The 18830-nt window shown below is 43.0% G+C and overlaps 2 protein-coding genes across 2 annotated transcripts in view; both read left to right on the top strand.

The window, feature by feature from the left end:
• The window catches only part of KALRN (kalirin RhoGEF kinase), a 521871-nt gene extending 511699 nt beyond the window's left edge, over positions 1 to 10172 (top strand). The window contains exons 58-60 of the mRNA XM_065671413.1: positions 910 to 1110; positions 2038 to 2176; positions 4442 to 10172. Of these exons, the coding sequence (XP_065527485.1) occupies positions 910 to 1110; positions 2038 to 2176; positions 4442 to 4987 (886 nt within the window). The 3' untranslated portion in view covers positions 4988 to 10172. The remainder of the gene's footprint in view (positions 1 to 909; positions 1111 to 2037; positions 2177 to 4441) is intronic.
• Positions 10173 to 10654: 482 nt separating this feature from the next.
• Positions 10655 to 16260, top strand: UMPS (uridine monophosphate synthetase). The gene is made up of 6 exons (XM_065671414.1): positions 10655 to 10811; positions 10995 to 11148; positions 12545 to 13213; positions 13903 to 14078; positions 14666 to 14780; positions 15564 to 16260. The coding sequence occupies exons 1-6, from the start codon at positions 10671 to 10673 to the stop codon at positions 15743 to 15745; spliced, it is 1437 nt and encodes a 478-aa protein (XP_065527486.1). The 5' UTR covers positions 10655 to 10670; the 3' UTR covers positions 15746 to 16260.
• Positions 16261 to 18830: the final 2570 nt, after the last annotated feature.

The following is an 18830-nucleotide window of genomic DNA, read 5'->3' as shown; positions in this document are numbered from 1 at the left end:
TCTGAATTGATGCAGACTTTTGAAGTCATGACCATTTGCTGGTTCTGGATAAGCTTAACCTCAAAGACTGAGTTTGCTGAAGCACTTAGGCATGTGACCAACTTAAATCACGTGCTGAAGCGCTTTGCCAGTCGGGACGGTCACCTGACAGGAGCCTAAATAGAAGCTGCATATGGTAATCAGCCCTCAGTGCTCTGCAGAGACAGCAGATAAGGGGCATGCAAACAATTCAGGTTAATGCAGTTAGATCTTCAACTCAGAGATCAGAGGTGGGTAACTGTGGGGCTGAAAGGACAGGAGTCTCTGGTTCTGCAGAAATAAGGGTGATGTATTAATAAGAGGCCAAGTTCAGCGCACGGTTTCACTGAGTAGTTTTACTTTCAAGATCGGTACTAGGCACTAGTCTGTAAGAGTTTCATAAATGCCCTCCTGCCAGCTCTTTCTTAATTTCTTACTGTGTGCCTGAAACATTGAGACAAAATGATAGGTTAGTGATTATTTAATACAGCTTTTCTTTTAGTTGTCTGAGAAAGTTTGGGCTCTCTATTAAAGCAACTGGAGAAGGGAGACCCACAGCTAAAAAAAACCCCAACAGATAGAACCTGTAGAAGTGGCAGCAAATTGAACCCAGGGGACATTATTAAAGGACATCAGTATGACTGCACAAAGCAAAGTGACACCATTTTCTCTCAGTGTTCGCTAATCCCCAAAGAATCTTGACATCCAGGGTACGAGATGGAGGCTCTTTGTTGGAAAAGCTTATGAACAACTTGTTAGATCTGATTCCTTGTGAAATATCAGTGTGCTGAATCAAACAACACTTTGAAAATGAGTGTGTTATTGCATTTAAAATTAGATGTGTTTTATTCATGAGGCCCCTTCATTATTCTGGGTTTTTTGTTGTTTCAGGGGCCGATTCTCCATAGTAAAGAAATGTGTTCACAAAGCCACCCGGAAAGATGTTGCTGTAAAATTCATTAATAAAAAAATGAAAAAGAAAGAGCAGGCAGCACATGAGGCAGCTTTGTTACAGCACTTACAGCATCCTCAGTACATCACTATCCATGATACCTACGAGTCTCCTACTTCTTACATCTTAGTTTTGGAACTGTAAGTATGTGGAGCTTGAATTCAAGTGTATGGGTAAGAATCACAATTCTCTTGAGCCCAGGATAAAATTCACCCTGACTTCATCAGGGGAAAGATGTTGTCGTGTGTTTTTTATTGATTGTGGTATCAAATGAAGCAGCCGTTTTCTGCAGAGCTTCCACTGCCTTTTCTTTACAGTAAATATGATTCAGAAGGACAAATGAAACTGCTTTCTATTGTGGTGAAGCCTGGGTAATTGTATCAGCAGTTAGTTTGTCCCACTGAATAGTATCAGATTTACTTGGGCAGTTTCGTCCGCTTTTTACATTCAAGTAAATGTATTACAGCTAGATTGAAGCCTACATTGTTCTAGTACCTTTTAGTGAAAAGATCTGTGCAGCAACCATGCTTGCCCCTGTAAGGAGAAATAGCAACCAAAATCCAGAATGCTTCTGTGTTACAGTATATCCAACAAAGTATATTTGAGCTATTTGATTGTTTATTTATGCAGATAAATAAAACTAGGTGGAAAACTTTTATGGGGTTAGTTTTCCCACAGAACATATTACCAGCTGAAAAGGTCAGTGATTTTTTTTTTTTTCTGCATTATGCAACCAGCTCTATAAATAAATAGATGAATACAAATAATTAAGAGGATCTGTTTTCAAAGGGATTGCCTCTGTCTATTGAATCCATCCTTAAGCAAATGAGTTTACTTTGAGACTTGCTAAATTTTTCAAGGACCAAAGATAACAATTGAGAATTAATCATTCTACCACTTCCATGGCCTGCAGTATCTTGAGATATCATTAAATACTCGTCAGATCTTGCATTTAATTTCCTCCATTTTTAGGTCATGAAGTTTCCATTGCAATTTTGTTTTTAAATATTAACTGTTCCTAGAGATATCATGTGATCTTTCACGTGCAGGGTTTGATTTGTTTACAGGATGGATGATGGTCGTCTCTTAGATTATCTAATGAACCATGATGAGCTTATGGAGGAAAAAGTTGCTTTCTACATAAGAGACACAATGGAAGCCCTGCAGTATCTTCACAATTGCAGAGTGGCTCACTTAGACATAAAGGTAAGAAGAAAAGAGAATGCTGCTGTTATTCATTGCCCTGGTACAGGGAGCTTCCAGTTGCTCAGGCAGGGAAGAGGTGCAGTCTGTACCCTAAAGAGATGATCACTAAATGGAGAAGCACTACCTTTCAGACCTATCGACTACAGAAGGGACTTGCTGACCTACAGTGCAAGGTCTTTTTCTTCCTTCAGACAAGAAATGCACCTATTTCCTTGATTCACTGGTTTGTTCTGAAGGATTTTCTGGATTTAATGAAGGAGTAGGAGGATGTCTGAGGCAAGGGTGAGATGTCACTAGCACCTGACTGAAGGGGAATTACAAGATAAATACATGGGGTATTTGTTTGCCTCAAACCTGTATCAACTTAGGTACCAAGCTTCCTGAGCAGAGCTGGCTTGTGCCCATGCAGCTCAGAGCATGCCAAAAGGAGCATCCACAGCAACGCCCTGGAGAGACCAAAGCAGGGGGAGAGGAGAGTGCAGGGGAGCGGGAGGTGGGGAGGGCTGTCAGGGACAAAGGAAAACAGCGTGCTGCATTATGCTGCAGAGCCTGAGAGGGGAACTGGGTGGGAAATACACCCAGGGAGCAGATCAGAAGATGAACAAGCTGCATTGTGAAGAAATTCAGGCATTCTCCAAAATCATGCTCAGTTATATTAGCACAGCTTGTACCAACTTTTGTTAGCAAAGGGAGGTAACTGTACTGTCCTGGATTCAGCATTGTACTGCTGTCCTCACCATTATCAAAGTTATCTCGGATGACAGAGAATTAGTGACTGAAGTTATGATCAAATGTTTTTGAGTTCTGTGATCTGCAACACTGATTCCGGTTGCCAGGGATATCAGATTATCCATAATTATGTTTCAGATTTAAATGTCAATTAAAAATGGAGAATGAGAGGTGAATCTAACTTTCTTGTATGGTGGACAATCCAGCTACAAAGAGGTCTCTTCTCAACTCTCCAACCCCCAGGCATGTCAGATGAAATGATGCTTTCATTCTTCTGCTGCCTACTACCACTACCAAAAAAAAAGATTCCTTTGTGCAGTACCTTATGTAAGCACTAGTCCCAAAAGGCTAAATCATCCTGGTTTCTTTCAGCGAGATTGTTTGTATTTTCTGCTGTATTTATAGGACCTGTCAACAAAGTAGGTATCACTTGGAGGTAAGAAACTGCACTGAATTCTCTGTTTGATCATAAGATACTTCCCAGAAACAAGGTGGGAAGCAAATTTTCTGTGACCTATTTACAGTTCTCCCAAATGAAGGATGCTAAATAAAGCACCTTCTGTTGCTAAGCCAGAAGCAGGAGATGCATTGGTAGTGACAGCAGACCTAGCCATGGACTGTGTTGTACCAGGATCCTGCTCAAGAACATGTTGATTTTGTCAATGCAGACTGTGCAAGAGAAGAGCATCAGAGAGTTTTGAACAGCAGTGCAGTGAACTTTGCTTTATATAGAAACCCATGAGGCAGCAGTAAAATATTCATGAGGATTAGGGGCTATAGGACAGAAAAGTGAGTCCAGAGAGGGTTCAAGAAGTAAATTTAGAAATCATCTCAGAGCCAACAAAAGAAGCAAAATCCACATTAAGTCCCCAGAGCAGAGTGTGTAGGCAATGCTCAGTATGTCCCACAGAGAGGGAGGGAGATCTTAAATACTGAAAGAGTTAATAAAAGAGAGGGAAAACCAACTGGGATGAAATACAATTGCAGTCTGGGTTGGAAGGCATGACTGTGTGCTGGTTCCCTTATAAAAGGGAACACTGGCATGTTAACTGACAGAAACAGTAATGGCACATACCAGAGTCCCTCCCAGGATACCTGGTAGTATTTACTTAATGAAGAACATTTGAGCTACAAGTTACGTAAATTTAGGTAGCCACTTGCCATGTAAACAAATGAAATAAATAAACTGATCAAAGATATACAGGTCGTATAAAAATTTAAAAATCTGTCAGTGTTTCTCATCTGTAGAGATTAGTTTGGGAAAAGAAACTGGGAGTATTTAGGAGAAAGTGCAAAATCCCAGTGTGTTGCCTTAGTGCAAAAGGGGATGTTGTCATTGCTGCTTCAGCATTGATCTGAATTTACAGAAGTGTAAGCAACAGCTGAGCTGGTTCCTTGTTATTCACTCTCCTCATCTGTACCTTGCACATCTGACTAAATGCAAGTTTTGATTGGCTATTAAACCTAAATAAAATCTACATATTTTATTTGCAAAAATATAATGTAATTAAGTTTTCATTACTGTTTTTTCAAAAGCCAGAAAATCTGCTCATTGATTTAAGAATCCCGGTACCTCGTGTCAAGATCATTGATTTGGAAGATGCAGTTCAGATCACAGGTCATTACCATATACACCACCTCCTTGGAAACCCAGAGTTTGCAGCTCCTGAAGTTATCCAAGGCCTTCCTGTCTCTCTAAGCACAGATATCTGGAGCATTGGAGTCCTCACCTACGTTATGTTAAGTGGTGTCTCTCCATTCCTGGATGAAAGCAAAGAGGAGACTTGCATCAATGTGTGCAGAGTAGATTTCAGCTTCCCGCTGGAGTACTTCTCCAATGTGAGTCATGCTGCCAGGGATTTCATCAATGTTATCCTCCAGGAAGACTTCAGGAGAAGGCCAACGGCAGCCACTTGCTTGCAGCACCCCTGGCTGCAGTCACACAATGGCAGCTATTCCAAGATCCCACTGGATACCTCCCGCTTGGCTTCCTTCATTGAACGCCGCAAGCATCAATATGACGTGCACCCGGTCCCCAGCGTCAAGAGTTTCTTGATGAGCAGGATGAACCCAGGCACATAATGCCTCCATGTCTGGGGTCCTATACTGCTGGTCCTGAGGTGAGATGCAGTGAGCAAGCAGGCACAAAGCAGATCTGTCTGTACATAGCCCCAAATTCAGCATTTGCGTTTCATGTGGCTTCCCTAACTGCAGAGTACAAATCATTGTGGAGGTGGCAGTACCTGCCCAATTCCTCAGGACCAGAGTGAAGGGGGTGATGGTGGCAGGTGCCCACTCCCTCCCCTTGAGAGGCTCCTTCTGGAACACCTGGTATTGTTGTATCCACCACCAAAAAAGGACTGCGGGAAACAAACACCAACTGGAGATGCGAGCCAAAATTCCAGTTGCCTTAATCTTTGTGAGGCAGCCTTACCTGAAACCCTCTTGATCTTGCAAACGGAACTCAAAATGTACAAGAGATTAGGAGTAGGATAGCTGGGGGAGTGAGACTAGGCTGACCTTAGCATGTTCTGCAGAACTGGACTGAAGTTGTTTTTACTGAAATCATCGCAAGCCTGCTCCAGGTTAACAGTCAGATTCAGCATGCCCCATATGCCTGGGTCTGCCATGATTTCAGTGGGGGCTTTGCCTGCTTAGGACATGCAAGATCAGGCACTAGTCACTGCTGGATCAGCTTCTGTGGTGGCGTGGCTTAGATGCGCTGTTGTTGCATTGTAGTGCTCAGACCAAAATCCCCCGTTCATCCTTGGGCTTTCTGCTGTGTCAAGTCAACATCCTTTTGGAACTACGATTAAGGCAAGGAATTCATTGGAGTATACGGCTGGTTTTGACTAAGCACAAAGGGACCATGATGGTTTTTTTTAAATGCATTTTATACACACTGTACAGAAATCTTTTGCAAAACCTGTGCATTGAGAAAAGGCTGTGACCAATTTTTGCAGTATCTGTAAACTAGATGATGATGATGATGAAGACAATTTTTTCTATCACAGGTTTTCAGTATACATATATTGTATCATATATATAAATATATATATATATATAAAGGATCCTGTTCCATTTCTAGCTTCAGAATTGCTTGGCCCAAAGTCCATCTAAGCCTTTCAGAGTGCAGTAGGAGTGGTGAGTTCAACCTTGTGCTTACAGCTTGAAAACAGTTTTCAGTGTTTAAAGTATGTCATTTGTTTCATTTCCAAACTTGTAAATATCTCTCAGCCACCATCAGCACCTCATCACCAAAGCATTCGTGAGGATATTTTTATGTCCAAAGCCTAATTTGTAATAAAAAATATTCACAATTAAAACATTTCTCTCTTGCAAGCCAAGTTGCAACATCATCACATTGATGTTACAGTGAAGGAGCCAGCCTTAAGTATAACCAAGGCAGGGAGTGTGTAGTGACAAAACAGCAGTTCGTAGGCTGGCCAAATCTTCCTCTCTAGCAGTGGGCTGGGAGAGAAAACACCTCCGTAGCTGGGGCTTCCCCATCTGGCTGCCATAAACTCTATCCCCTTGTAGGGCGACGATCAAAGGGGTTTGTTTTTTTCCCCTGGCATGCAAGGAATTTTTCTCAGTGCTGAGTGCTGTTCCTGTGCCTGTAATGAGAAATGTCAGTTGTTACCAAAGGTTTTCCTAAGGAAAAGGGCTCGATCTGACTATGTGTGCTCAGTTTAGACTCTCTTATAAGGGCAAGAGTCAAATTTAATTTACCATCCAAGTAACTCAACTGTGAACCTACAGTAATATATCTCCAGGAGCAAAAGCTGTCTCTGCCAGCAGGTCATAGAGATACTCTGCAGGTACTGTTAAATTCTCAGGGCTCTGCGAGCCCATACGTTCAGTTTCATGACAGGTAGGAGACCTGGCCCTTCTCTTTGGCTTGCTCCATCAGTATGCTGGAGTGGTCAGGATTTTGGTAGTGGAGAAGAAAGGAGGCACAGAAAAAAACAAACATTCAGCACCGCCTGGATGCCGTACAAGAACAGACCTTGAGTTCAGGGAGCTACAGTTAGAAAGGTGAGCCCGAGTGCCCAAGCAGAGTCAGAAGCAGTGTGCAAGCCCATGTGACTGATGGAGAGAGATCTAATACAGTGGGAAGTTTGGGAAAAGCTTGAAAGAGACAGTGTTCATGAAAGGCTAAACCTTCTGCTTGAGGTAGAATCTCAGTCCCCCTCTGTAGCGCAGCAGCTAATGTTCTAAGCAATCCAGCAGCACCTCTTAGACAAAGACCAGACTCTCATCCTGAGCAAGAGTGTGAAGTATGCAATTTCTTAGCAACCAAAACTTCTTCAGACAGAAGTCATCAAGGGGTCTCTTTAATTAGCATCAGCCTCAGGTACTTTATCACTTCAGGACTGTTTATACTTCTTCCAATTTGTCAAAGCTGGATCTTTGTGCTGTGATTGTGCTGCTCTTAAGAAAATGATTATGGAAGTGTGGTTTAGAAAACCCACAGCTTTTATTAGACCTGTGGGTACAGTTGAAGCCACAGTCTTTCTGCTTGGCATTAATACAAACAAATTCTCATGTATCACGTGAAATGTGGAGTTATTTAGCATTCTGTTTTCCTACTTCCTGCATTCGCATCTCAAACTGCAACAGCAGACACTTTGGACGCACATGGGGGTGGGTAGGAAAGCTGGATTGTTTAAGGGAATATTTAAGCCACTCATTGCTATCAAGTAACAGAAAAAATCCCCTAAAGGCTTAAAGAGGATACATGTGCTCAGATTCAAAAAAGAGTTTCCTCATCAAGGGAGAGAGCTGGAAGTGCTGAACTCAGAAGATTTTGAATTATTTCCTTTATGGTTCTGCTTCTTCCATATTCATGTTAGACAACTCTTCCTGAACATTGCTCTTCCTACAGCACATTCAGGAAAACCTGAAAATGTTCGTACTTGCAAATACATTTGTGGTTATAACCCTTTTTGCATTTTATCTCAAAGATTTATTTTGCTTGAATAATAGCAAGTTGAAATGAAATGCTGCTGTACAGAGGAAGTACACTTACCACACTCGCTTGAGGTCTTCTTCAGACCTCAAGAGACCTGTGGCCTCTCTGCCAATCCAACAGGTCCTGTAAGTGTGCTGTAAACTGCAACTCCGTTTTAATAAAGAGATTACAGAAGTTGGCCTGGAGTAAGCCCACTAGGTGAGAGGCATAACAGCTAACCCCCTTTGCAGCACTCTCCCAACTACTGGGGGGTTTGTGCATTAAATACTTCCTGTAACAAACACAGGGAAGCCGGTTCTCATAAAGCTCCGTTGGGCCTTTATAAACCTCCCAAAAGAGCAGCTGTGTCTGAGGGGAAGATTTCCACCTTCATCTTTACCACTCAGGGTGTCCCAAGACCGCCAAGTTAAGGTATGATGGTAGCTGCACCTCTAGCTTCTGCAGCAGCTTCAGACCAGCTAGAATGACCAGCCATAATACTACCAACAGAGCACCACAAGTTCGGTACAGACTGGCACTTTACACACCGCCACCACCTTCAGATATCTTCACAGTGCTCTTCCCCAGCACCAACATCAAAGTACACTTGTTCACAGTGCCCCCGGCACTGGGCACCAGTGAAACAGCACATGGAGAGCATGGTGACGTGCAGCACTCATTATTTAAGATGGCTTCATTTAATAAAACACATGTGGCGATGAGTAACTAATTTGCCTCTTTTTGCTCCACTTGGAGCAGCCGGGCCAGGCCGTTTCACTCTTGACCATCAAACAGGAAATCTGATTGCCTGTGTAACACTGTCAGCTCCCACCAGGTGTCTGAAGCACTTGTTGCCATGTAGGAGATCCCCACCAAGCTGCCTATGCATGTTACTACAGGGATGACACACAGCCAGTCCAGGGTTTTACACTTTAGTATTTTAAAGCAATCCAGGCTTTAAAATTTATAAAATTTCTCTCTTCCTACTTGTACCTGCAAGTTTTGTTTAGTCTTGCTGCCCTTTTATTTTAAATTAACTCCTTTTTTTTTTTTTCCTGGTAACATTAATCTGTAAAAGTGTTTTACTTTTAAACTACATTAATGCTGAGACAAAGTCTGTGCCCTCAACTGACCCGTCCAAGTGCTGCGGCTTCACTGGGGTTCATTAGCATTTCTGACAATGCTATTATGCCTTTGTTATGAACACCATGACTGAAGGCTAAATGCAGACCCACACATTATGACCTGACTATATATAACCATCCTTTAATACCCTTGCAATGAGGGGGACTGCATCAAGTGACCTGGGATAATATAAACTTCAGAGACAGATGTAAAGGCTAGTCTGTGTATACAAAGGTCTAACAGATAATGAACACACACAGGGGATAACCACCCAGTTTTGTTTCTGTTCCTTTCATTGCAGAGGTCTCTCCTCTAACACAGGGCATGGGTTTATTTTTCAGCTCATTCTTTCATGTCCCATAAGAAAATGGTGCTTTCCTAAGGAAACAAAATCAAATCCCATTTTACTAGGCTGACTGCACACTGCCATCAAGTGATGAATTCTTGTTCTGGGATCTGTATAGTGGCAAGTGTTACCATAGCTTCAGGATGCTGAATGTTCGCTGTAACTGTAGTCTTTATTATAAAGCTCGTGAAAAAAACATCTCTACACAAGCCATATTTCACCTTCATGCCCAACTTCTGATGCCGGTGCTTTTACTTCTCTTTCTACTAAACTGTTCAGCATTGCTCTGCCACTGTGGCCAATTTGCCTATATTTGATAACTTTCAGAAGGTAAATGCAATAGAAAGTGCAAAAAAAAAAAAAAAAAACACCCCACAAAACCCACAAATTAACTCTCAGAGTTACTGAGATAAGAGCAAGCAGCTGGAATATACGGATGCTTTTCAATCTTTGCAACAATCAACCGAAGGAGGAAAAAAGGAACAGTATTGCTAACAGCTCAGCATTTTCAAGGTGCAAAGTAATTCCACAGCCTTAATTATTTCAGTGTATTGCTGGTCTGCCTTAAATGTATTTTCAGTTTTATTGCGGATTTCATTTTGTATGCACACAATGTTGTTTTGTAAAGGTAAGTTTGTAAATATTTCCTTTGTAAGTCTAATCACTCGTGTACTGTTGTGAGTACCTGCTGTCCCCCGTTGTTGTTACTATACTGCAGTATGTATGATCACCCACAGATGTAGTTTCCAGCTGTACATCTTCTGTCCTTGCCTTCCTATAAATAGAGCATACTAATAATTCGGTTTCTGGGCTTTTTTGATTAAATACAGTTGTTCAGAGAAGACCGGGTCAGTCTTATTTCACACATACGGCAACCTGCCCGAGGCCTTGGGGCCTCGGAGCTTCCCGATCACTTTACACGGCTCACCTGTTTCAGAGGGATCTTGGGGCACTAGGGCGAGGGCTCCCGCTGCAGCCAGCCCTTAGCCTTGCGGACACGGACCGGGAACCACGCTGCCGCTTGGGCCGTCACACCGAGCGCCGCGGGACAGCGAAACCCTCGGGTCACGTCAAACCCGCCGCCCGAGGGGAAGCGCTGGCGCTGCCAGGCACCGGCACCGGCACCGGCACCGGCACCGGCACCGGCACCGGCACCGGCACCGCCCGAGCGCGCCGCCTGCGCTGGCGCCGAGCGGGAGCTGCGCCCTCTGCCGGGCGGGGGGAGCCGAACCACGGTGCGGCAGGGCAGGCCGGGCCCGGCGGGGAGCAGCGCCGCGCTCCCCTCCCGCGCATGCGCACGTGTCTCTCTTCCCGTTTACCCCCTTCCGCCACTTTCCGGGATGGCGGCGGCGCGCGTGGCGGCGGCTGTGCGCGAGGCGGGCTGCCTGCGGTTCGGTGCCTTCGTGCTGAAGAGCGGCCGCGCCTCCCCCGTGTACCTCGACCTGCGCTGCCTCGTGTCGCACCCGCGCCGCCTCCGGCAGGTGCCCCCGGCGGGGTGAGGGGAGGAGGGAGGCACGGGGCCGGGGCCCGCCGGGAGCAGTGCCCTGGTCCTGTGGGGGGAAGAGCTCCACATGCGTTTGCGTTGCTCCCCTCGGCGGTGCATTCGTTTAAGCACGGTTACACCAGTCTGGTTCTTTAAAGGAGCGTTTGGGTTTCTTTTTCAGGTTGCGGAGCTTCTCTTTGAAGCAGCCAAAGATGCCGGTGTGCAGTACGACTGCGTGTGTGGCGTTCCGTACACCGCGCTGCCGTTGGCCACAATTATCTGCTCAGAAAAGCAGGTTCCAATGCTTATACGGAGGAAGGAAGCAAAAGACTATGGTAAAGCTTTCAAATCGAGAATTTGTGTCTACTTCTTGTCTTGTTTGAGCAGTCTGTGGCTCTCTTGTAAAATGTACAGCATCTCCATCCCAATTTACGGTTACTGCTCTAGTGCAAAATGCAGCTCCTGTGCCCCCTCAAACATACCTCCCACAGCACCCTAGTGTTTGGAAACTCTTGAGGAGGAGGATTTTTGTCTGTTGGGGTGGTTTTTGTTTGTGTCTCCTCTTCAGCAGCATCTTTTTTCCCCTTGGCACCACTAGCATGATTTTGCATTACTGGCCTCTTCTAGAGACCAAGATACCTAATTCAGTTTCTCTGATATGCTGAGAACAGTGACACATTTCACCCCCAAACAGATTTGTAGTGACTACAAGAGGAACCTCTCTAGTCTCTTCAGAAGCCATTTATTTGCTTTTTGGGGAGGGAAGAGGGAGAAAAGGTGTTAACCTACTGTTAACCTTCTGTAGCAAGTGGATTTCTACATGTGACAAGACCTATACTCTTCCTATAGTATTTAATTAGAAAGTATGCTTGTCAAAACAAATGTAACTCCTGCGTTCATGTGCCAGGCGTGTAAACGTTTGCTGTTCCTTGTGAATGAAAAGTCAATTGTGACAACAATTAACTGCCTGGCACAGGGTTTCTGGTGTTACATGTGTTGCAAAGCTGTAACACACTTGTTTTCCAGACTGTCAAGGTCTAAGCACCACACCCCCTGCATAATGTTCTCCTGCTGCTTGCTGCTTCCTGAGAAAGCATACATCCTTTGTTGTTGCCCCCCAGGAGGTCTTTCATGGATGTGTGCCTGTTGTTGGTTAGGGCAGAGGCATTTGGGGCTCTACTTGTAATTGTTCTAACAGGCATATTAAGCACAGAATGCTGCCTGTGATAAATAGGGAATATGCTGAAAAGCACCAATAACTTGGCAACTTTAAAGACTTGCTAAATAACTGGAGAGAACAGTTTTGTAATTTGGAGCATTCAGTTCATGGCAATACGAAATTGCTGTAGGCATCTTATCCAGAGATTTAAATTTCTGCAGTTAACCATATGTCAGTTTTGTTAATGGAACATCACTTCTGGAACCCAAAGAAATACTTTATTAACTTGGAGAAGTAACATCTTGATGAATTGAGTTACAGATCAGTGACTGAGCTGTGATAAGACCTGAGATAAATGGTATCAGGTAATAACAAATTACATCACCATATTTACAGTGAATGTGAAATTCCTATTTTCTTGAAATCCAGTTCCATTGGACACTCAGGATATGCTGCAGTGTATTTTGAATAAGTTGATCTCAACATTAGCATAACTAGTTAAAATTTAGATACTTTGGGGGGGTCTTTTAAAGTTTCTCCATTTAGTGGAGTGTTTGCTTTTTATTCTTAAGGTACCAAGCGGCTGGTAGAAGGCACGATTAATCCAGGAGAAACATGCTTGATCATTGAAGATGTGGTAACAAGTGGATCTAGTGTACTCGAAACTGCAGAAGTTCTTCGAAAAGAAGGATTAAAAGTCACGGATGCCGTAGTGCTGTTGGACAGGGAGCAGGGTGGGAAGGCCAGGTTAGAGGAATGTGGAATTCGCCTGCACGCCGTGTGCACGTTGTCCGGGGTGTTGGAGATCCTCCAGCAGCAAGGAGAAGTGTCTGTTGAGATGGTTGAAAAGGTGAAGAAATTCATTCAGGAAAATGTGTTTGAGCCAGTGGCTCAGAATGGTCCCGCTCCTTTGAAGAGGCAATGTAAAGAGCTGAGCTTCAGTGCTCGTGCCAAGCTGCCAGGGGTGCATCCTATTGCAGCCAGGCTTCTCACACTCATGGGAAAGAAGCAAACAAACTTGTGCCTTTCTGCTGATGTCACTAGCTCCAAAGAGCTGCTGCAGTTAGCTGCCACCCTGGGCCCCAGCATTTGTATCCTGAAGACTCATATAGACATCCTGAATGATTACACCCAAGAGGTAGTAAAGGAGTTAAGAACACTCGCAGATCGACACGAGTTCTTGATTTTTGAAGACAGGAAATTTGCAGACATTGGAAACACAGTGAAACATCAGTATGAAGGTGATTGTCATCAGCCTCGATTTACTGTAACTTCGCTGTTTGTGTAACTGCAGTGGTGGCATGGGTTGCTAGGACAGATTGTGGAATCTCCAGCCTTGGAGAAGACTCAAGGGGACAAGGCCCTGAGCAACCAGATCTAGCTTTGAAGTTAATCCTGCTCTAAGGGCATGACCTCCAAAGGTCCCTTCCCTCCTAAACCTTTTTGTGAATCTATGGTTGTGCTCAGTAAGCACTTCTGACTGGTTGTTTGCTGTGAGAAAACACACTGTGGCTTCTTGAGGCAGCCTGCTATTTTATGCTTGTGAGGTTGTTATGGCTGTCATTCAGTTCTACATTTGCAACTATAGAAGCATTTTTTTCTGTTCCATATCTGCCGAATGATCTGCATACTGTATTGAAGGGTAGCACCTGTGATGGTGGATTTCTAGGTTCCCATAAACATCTTGGTGAGCTGCATTAAAGGTGAGATGCTAAGAAGCATTTGTGAAAAGTAAAACAGAGATTACACTTTGTGATTAGGCAGCTGTCAGAACTATCTAAGAATGAACTCGTAACTGTCAAGCTTGAGTAGTAAAACTGTCTTCTGAAATGTGAATGATTAAGCATGCAGCTTGTTTTGTTTAACTTGTGTTTCCTGTTTAATACATTTCTAATGAGGCTTTTCCTATGTCTTTTATCCATGTTCTCAGGGGGTGTGTTTAGAATTGCATCCTGGTCAGACATCATTAATGCCCATGTGGTTCCAGGCTCTGGGGTTGTTAAAGGTCTGAAGGAAGTAGGTCTTCCTCTCCAGCGTGGCTGTTTTCTGATTGCTGAGATGAGTTCCCAAGGGTCACTTATAACTGCTGAATACACAAAAGCTGCAGTAAGTAGGCAGTCTTTTTTGGGGTTAAAAGCTTGTAAAGTGTTGTGACAGAGAGGTTTTATGGGCTTCTAATATTTGTACTTCCAAAAGTCTCTCCAGCTCTAACAGTTACAGTTGTGTTTGTTTTTTCTCCTTGGAGACTCAGAAATCTGACTGTGGTGGTTAAAGGTTGCAGCTGTAGGCTGGTCTGGGGAGGTGGTCACAGTTCCTTCTCTGAATTCTATTAGACATGCCAAGTTTGCTATTAACACCAGCCCCCAGACCTCTCTCCCTCCCTCCCCCCCCCCCCCCCCCCGCTTTTTTTTCCTAAAATGGTAAATTTCTAATTAGTTTTAATTCTTCATTCACTGTAGTATTTATAACATAGAAAAAAACTAGTAGCACTCATATTCCTGGCTGCAGGTGCAGCAAGATCAGTGAGGAGTGAGTCAGCTCTGGGTGACTGTGTATTGGTAAAGTAAGAGCAGGTGTTTGATGCTGCTGCCTTGCACATCTTAATAATGTGTCAAAGGGTGGATAAGAAACACATTGCTAGTCAAGGTTAATTTTATGTATATCACTTGTAACTGTTTGCTGATCTGTTTCAGGTACAGATGGCTGAAGACAACTCTGATTTTGTTTTTGGATTCATATCTACATCTAGAGTTAGTAATAAACCAGAATTTCTTCACTTAACTCCAGGGGTGCAGCTGCAAACTGGAGGTAACGTCTTCTGAAACATTTATAGTATGTCTGTAAATACAGTAAGTGATTTAGCCTTCAGTGAAGAAGTGACTTCTGAAGAAAGTTTGATTGGTGATTCTCTGGTGGGAAGAGTCTCTGTTTGCCACCATTATGGGCTGCCTGCTGCATTTTTTGGGTATGCTGATCTGAAGGGCAGCCAGCAGACTACACAGCTTTGTCCGTGTGCTGAGGTCTGTGCATACCATAAAGCACAGTCCTTAAAACATGTGAAATGTCTTCAGATAAGTTACGTATTCACATGCTCAGTAGGAGTAGAAGAAAAGGTTTTTGACAACTACAGAAGTTTGTTGATGCTGATGTAGATGCAGCATGAATGAATTGGAAGTGTTACACTGATGTGACAGGTTATCACTGAACCAGGTAGAGGATACGTGTTTCTCTGCAATACTTAATTCTTATGAACACTGAAGTGAAATTAACAGGCTTTTATGTGAATGTTTTGGGGTTTTGCCTGTTTTAAGCAAAGTGAAGTCTCATTTCAGTAATCCTGGTGGGTGCTTCTTTGCATACCAGTCACAACAGATGAAACAGTTAAATCAAGAAAAAGGAGGGAGCCGTCTTAAATTGTGCCTAACAGGGGGTTCACTAGTTGGATTCACAGTTTCTAGTTACATGTTTGGATTGTTAGGGTGAGAGCTGGAACAGCATACCTGTTCTCTGTTCCAAAAAAACCTCTTTGAAGGTTTTTAGTAGATATGCTTTCGTAAAACTAAAAAAAAAGAAATGGTGTTTCTATTTCAGGTGATAACCTTGGACAGAAGTACCTAAGCCCTAAGGAAGTTATTGGCGAAAAAGGTTCGGATATCATTATTGTGGGACGTGGCATCTTGTCAGCTTCAGACCGTCTTCAAGAAGCAGAGAAGTACAGAAAAGCAGCGTGGGAGAGCTACTTAAGCAGACTTGATATTCATGCAGAAGATTGAAAGCAGCCTGCTTTGCTAGTCCATAAGCAAACCTGATGGGGCTTCAATCATCGTGAGACTTCCAGTTAAATATATATGGACACTTCAGCCAGTAGAAAACTGCCCTTTTGGAGAACTGTTACTAACTAAATTATTTTTAATTGTTATCACACAGATTAAGTTGTACACACCATGTTTGGGTATTGTTTAATATTGGAATGCATGAAATCAAAACTTCATGCTCAGTCTTTAGCCTTAAAAGCTTTTCTCTGTTGAAAAACATTGCATGAAACACTCCAAGGGTATTTGGTTGGCTGTTGTTGCTTTTCTTTCTTTTCCTCACCCTCAAATTCCTTCTGGCTATGGGAACAGTATTTTAGTGTTCTTAATAAACTTTAGTTGCAGACCTGACCTGCTGCCCCACTCTTACAGGATTACTCAGCTCTGCTATTTCCAAGGAGCAAGTACGGATGGCTCTTAATCCGACACTGTGAAATTGAATAATGTGGTGTTTAATAAATACTTTTGCTATTGTTTTCATTGGTCTGTCTTTCTTCTGTAGCAGTGTTACATACTATTTTCAGAACCCCAGTATTAACAAAAGTCACTCTAGTATGTTTGTGATTGCAGGAATTACTCGTGCTTCTGTTTACAGGAGTTACAAAGAAGTTGTCAGAGCAACTAGCTGTTGTGTACTTAATTATAGTTAGAGCTGTTGATTCCTTTAATGAGAGGAAACTGTAGACCAGGAACAACAACTGTATATAGTGAGAAACGTTTTTTTTGGCATTAGTACTTGCTCTTCACTAAGCCTTTCAAAATAAATCTGAGTTATGCTGAAGTTACAAAGTCTTTGTTGAGTGTTGGTTGGATTTAATCTATACAGAGTGTGTAAGACCAAGGGATGAAGACTTGGTCTTAGACTTGGGCTTAGACTTGGCCTTAGGCATCTTGTATTTTTGACATTGTGGTCTGTAGGCAGTCAGGCTTCAGAAACAACTGGATGACTTCCTGGCTGTCTGTTTTGGAGATGATGACTTTACCCTTACATACTTAATATACACTGAAGGTGTGCTTTCACTCCTGTTGATGATGGGGCTGCTTATGGGGCCTAGGAGTTGGTTAGTGTGGAGAGAATATTAAAACTTACTCTGTGTGGGTGTGATTTGTTTTCCCTTCAAGCTACCATTTGGTTCAATAGTTGTCTTATGTATCAGTTTACATCTGGAGAACTCCCATCCAGGGAAGATAGAGGCTCTCTGGCCACCTTTCACAGCTAGAAAATGATGAGGGTGTTGTATCTTGTGCAGCCACCCTGCAACAGTCGTGAGTCTTGGTACTTGACATCAACTTCTGAGAAGTTCCAGTCCTTCACAGTGAATGGAGGACTTGGAATTTGTTTACTGTCTCGTCTTAGTCATGTAGCGGCCTTGAGGCCTGTAGCAGAAACAAAACTTTCTCAAACTGTTTTGCAGAAAATCGCTTGTTCCACCAGAGGGAGCTGAGATCCTATTTTTGTCAGTTCAATCGACAGCCTAGCTCTTTTACAGCTGATTTCCGGTGATGATGGTACCAACTCTAGGTATGCTTAGGATGGAAATCTGTCCGGTTTTCAACAAGTCACACCCATTTAAAACAGTAGAGTTTACCAGAATGCTCCCTCGCTTGGGCTGGAGTTCAGTGCTGTTTGTTGATGTAGGCTCACTGTTACAGTGTAAGCAGAATTTTGTGTGTTTGGTATTTTCCACTAATTGTGGTGGATCCATGTGTTAAGCAGGTGGCTGACATCCATGCAGCCAAATCCCTGAGCAGACTGTTTAGAGAGCTAGTTTACCTGGCCTTTACCTGGAAGAATAGCCACTGTATTTGGAGAGATAGATGTGATTTAATATCCAGTCACTTAGAGGATATGTGCTACCCATTTTCTTCACAAAACAAGTTCTGAGGAACAGATCAGTTGGAAAATGTAATTTCACAGTCCTTCACTGTGCTCTCGGTAAATCATTCAGAAAGAGCTGTATTCTGGTGCTTCATTTGACACCAATGTTGCAAACATTTCAATTAGTGAAACAAAAACATGTTACCTCCTATATGCATTGTTCTGTCAGAATGATTACAGAAAACAAGTGTGTGCACTTCCTTTGAGGCACCTGAAAGTGATTAAAAATCCATTTCGAATTAAGAACAAATGTTAATTTCCTTGCTTGCCCCTGCTGCTCACATTCATCGCATGGTTCCTGCTGTTGGTCCCAACTGTTCCTAACATGGGAACTAGGTCACAATTTACAAAACTCATTTGCATCATAATGTATGAATCTGAAAGTCTTGCAGTTCATTCTCTGATCTGATTGAGTCTGGGGCAGAGGCATAAGGCTATATTTAAATACTGGGTTATCACATGATTTATATTATCTGCCAAGTAGGCATTTATATGAAACTGTGATCCTTAATCCACCCTGCAGTATGGTTGCAACAAAATGAAAGGATATCATGCTTTTCATGGTGAAATAAGACTGATCAAGTGTTGTCAATGCTGGCAGCAGGAGGAAGGCTGACTTACTGCTCTTTCAAAGCAGCGTAGCAGAGACTGTGTGAAACACCAGCACAAGCTGGAACTATTAAGGAATTGTTATGTAGTTTTTGATATTTGTATGTAAAGTTCACTCTATCCCTCTGGGGTTGTGGGTATCTATCTCTTGTCTAGCACAAGGAGTGCTGTGTCAAGAGAACCCAGCCCGAACACTTCAGTCAATGTAACTGCATAAGCACAGTGCTTTACTCAGACTTAAAATTCTTGCAAAATCTTAAACCCAGCACTGAATTAAATACAACAGGGTTAAATTTTTTGTGCTTAAAAGCATTTGTATGTCACAGTATCAACATTGCAATTGACAGGTCATACTATAGTTTCATTAGCCTTTTCTATGGAAAGTTTATTCAAGACTTAATCCCAGAAAAATAACTGAATCACTTCCCTTTACGTGGAAAGCCTGTTGCTGTGGATTTTTTTTAGCAAGTGACACAAACATTGCGCTTAGGGAACAGCACCAAAGAATGTGAAACACCCAGAGGAAGTTTCTTTCCAGATCTGAGTTCTGGAGGTCAC

The sequence above is a fragment of the Lathamus discolor genome, chromosome 3, assembly GCF_037157495.1.
Source record: "Lathamus discolor isolate bLatDis1 chromosome 3, bLatDis1.hap1, whole genome shotgun sequence".
Taxonomy (NCBI): domain Eukaryota; kingdom Metazoa; phylum Chordata; class Aves; order Psittaciformes; family Psittacidae; genus Lathamus; species Lathamus discolor.
Note: the sequence above shows the minus strand (reverse complement) of the source record. Positions and strands in the feature narration are given on the sequence as shown.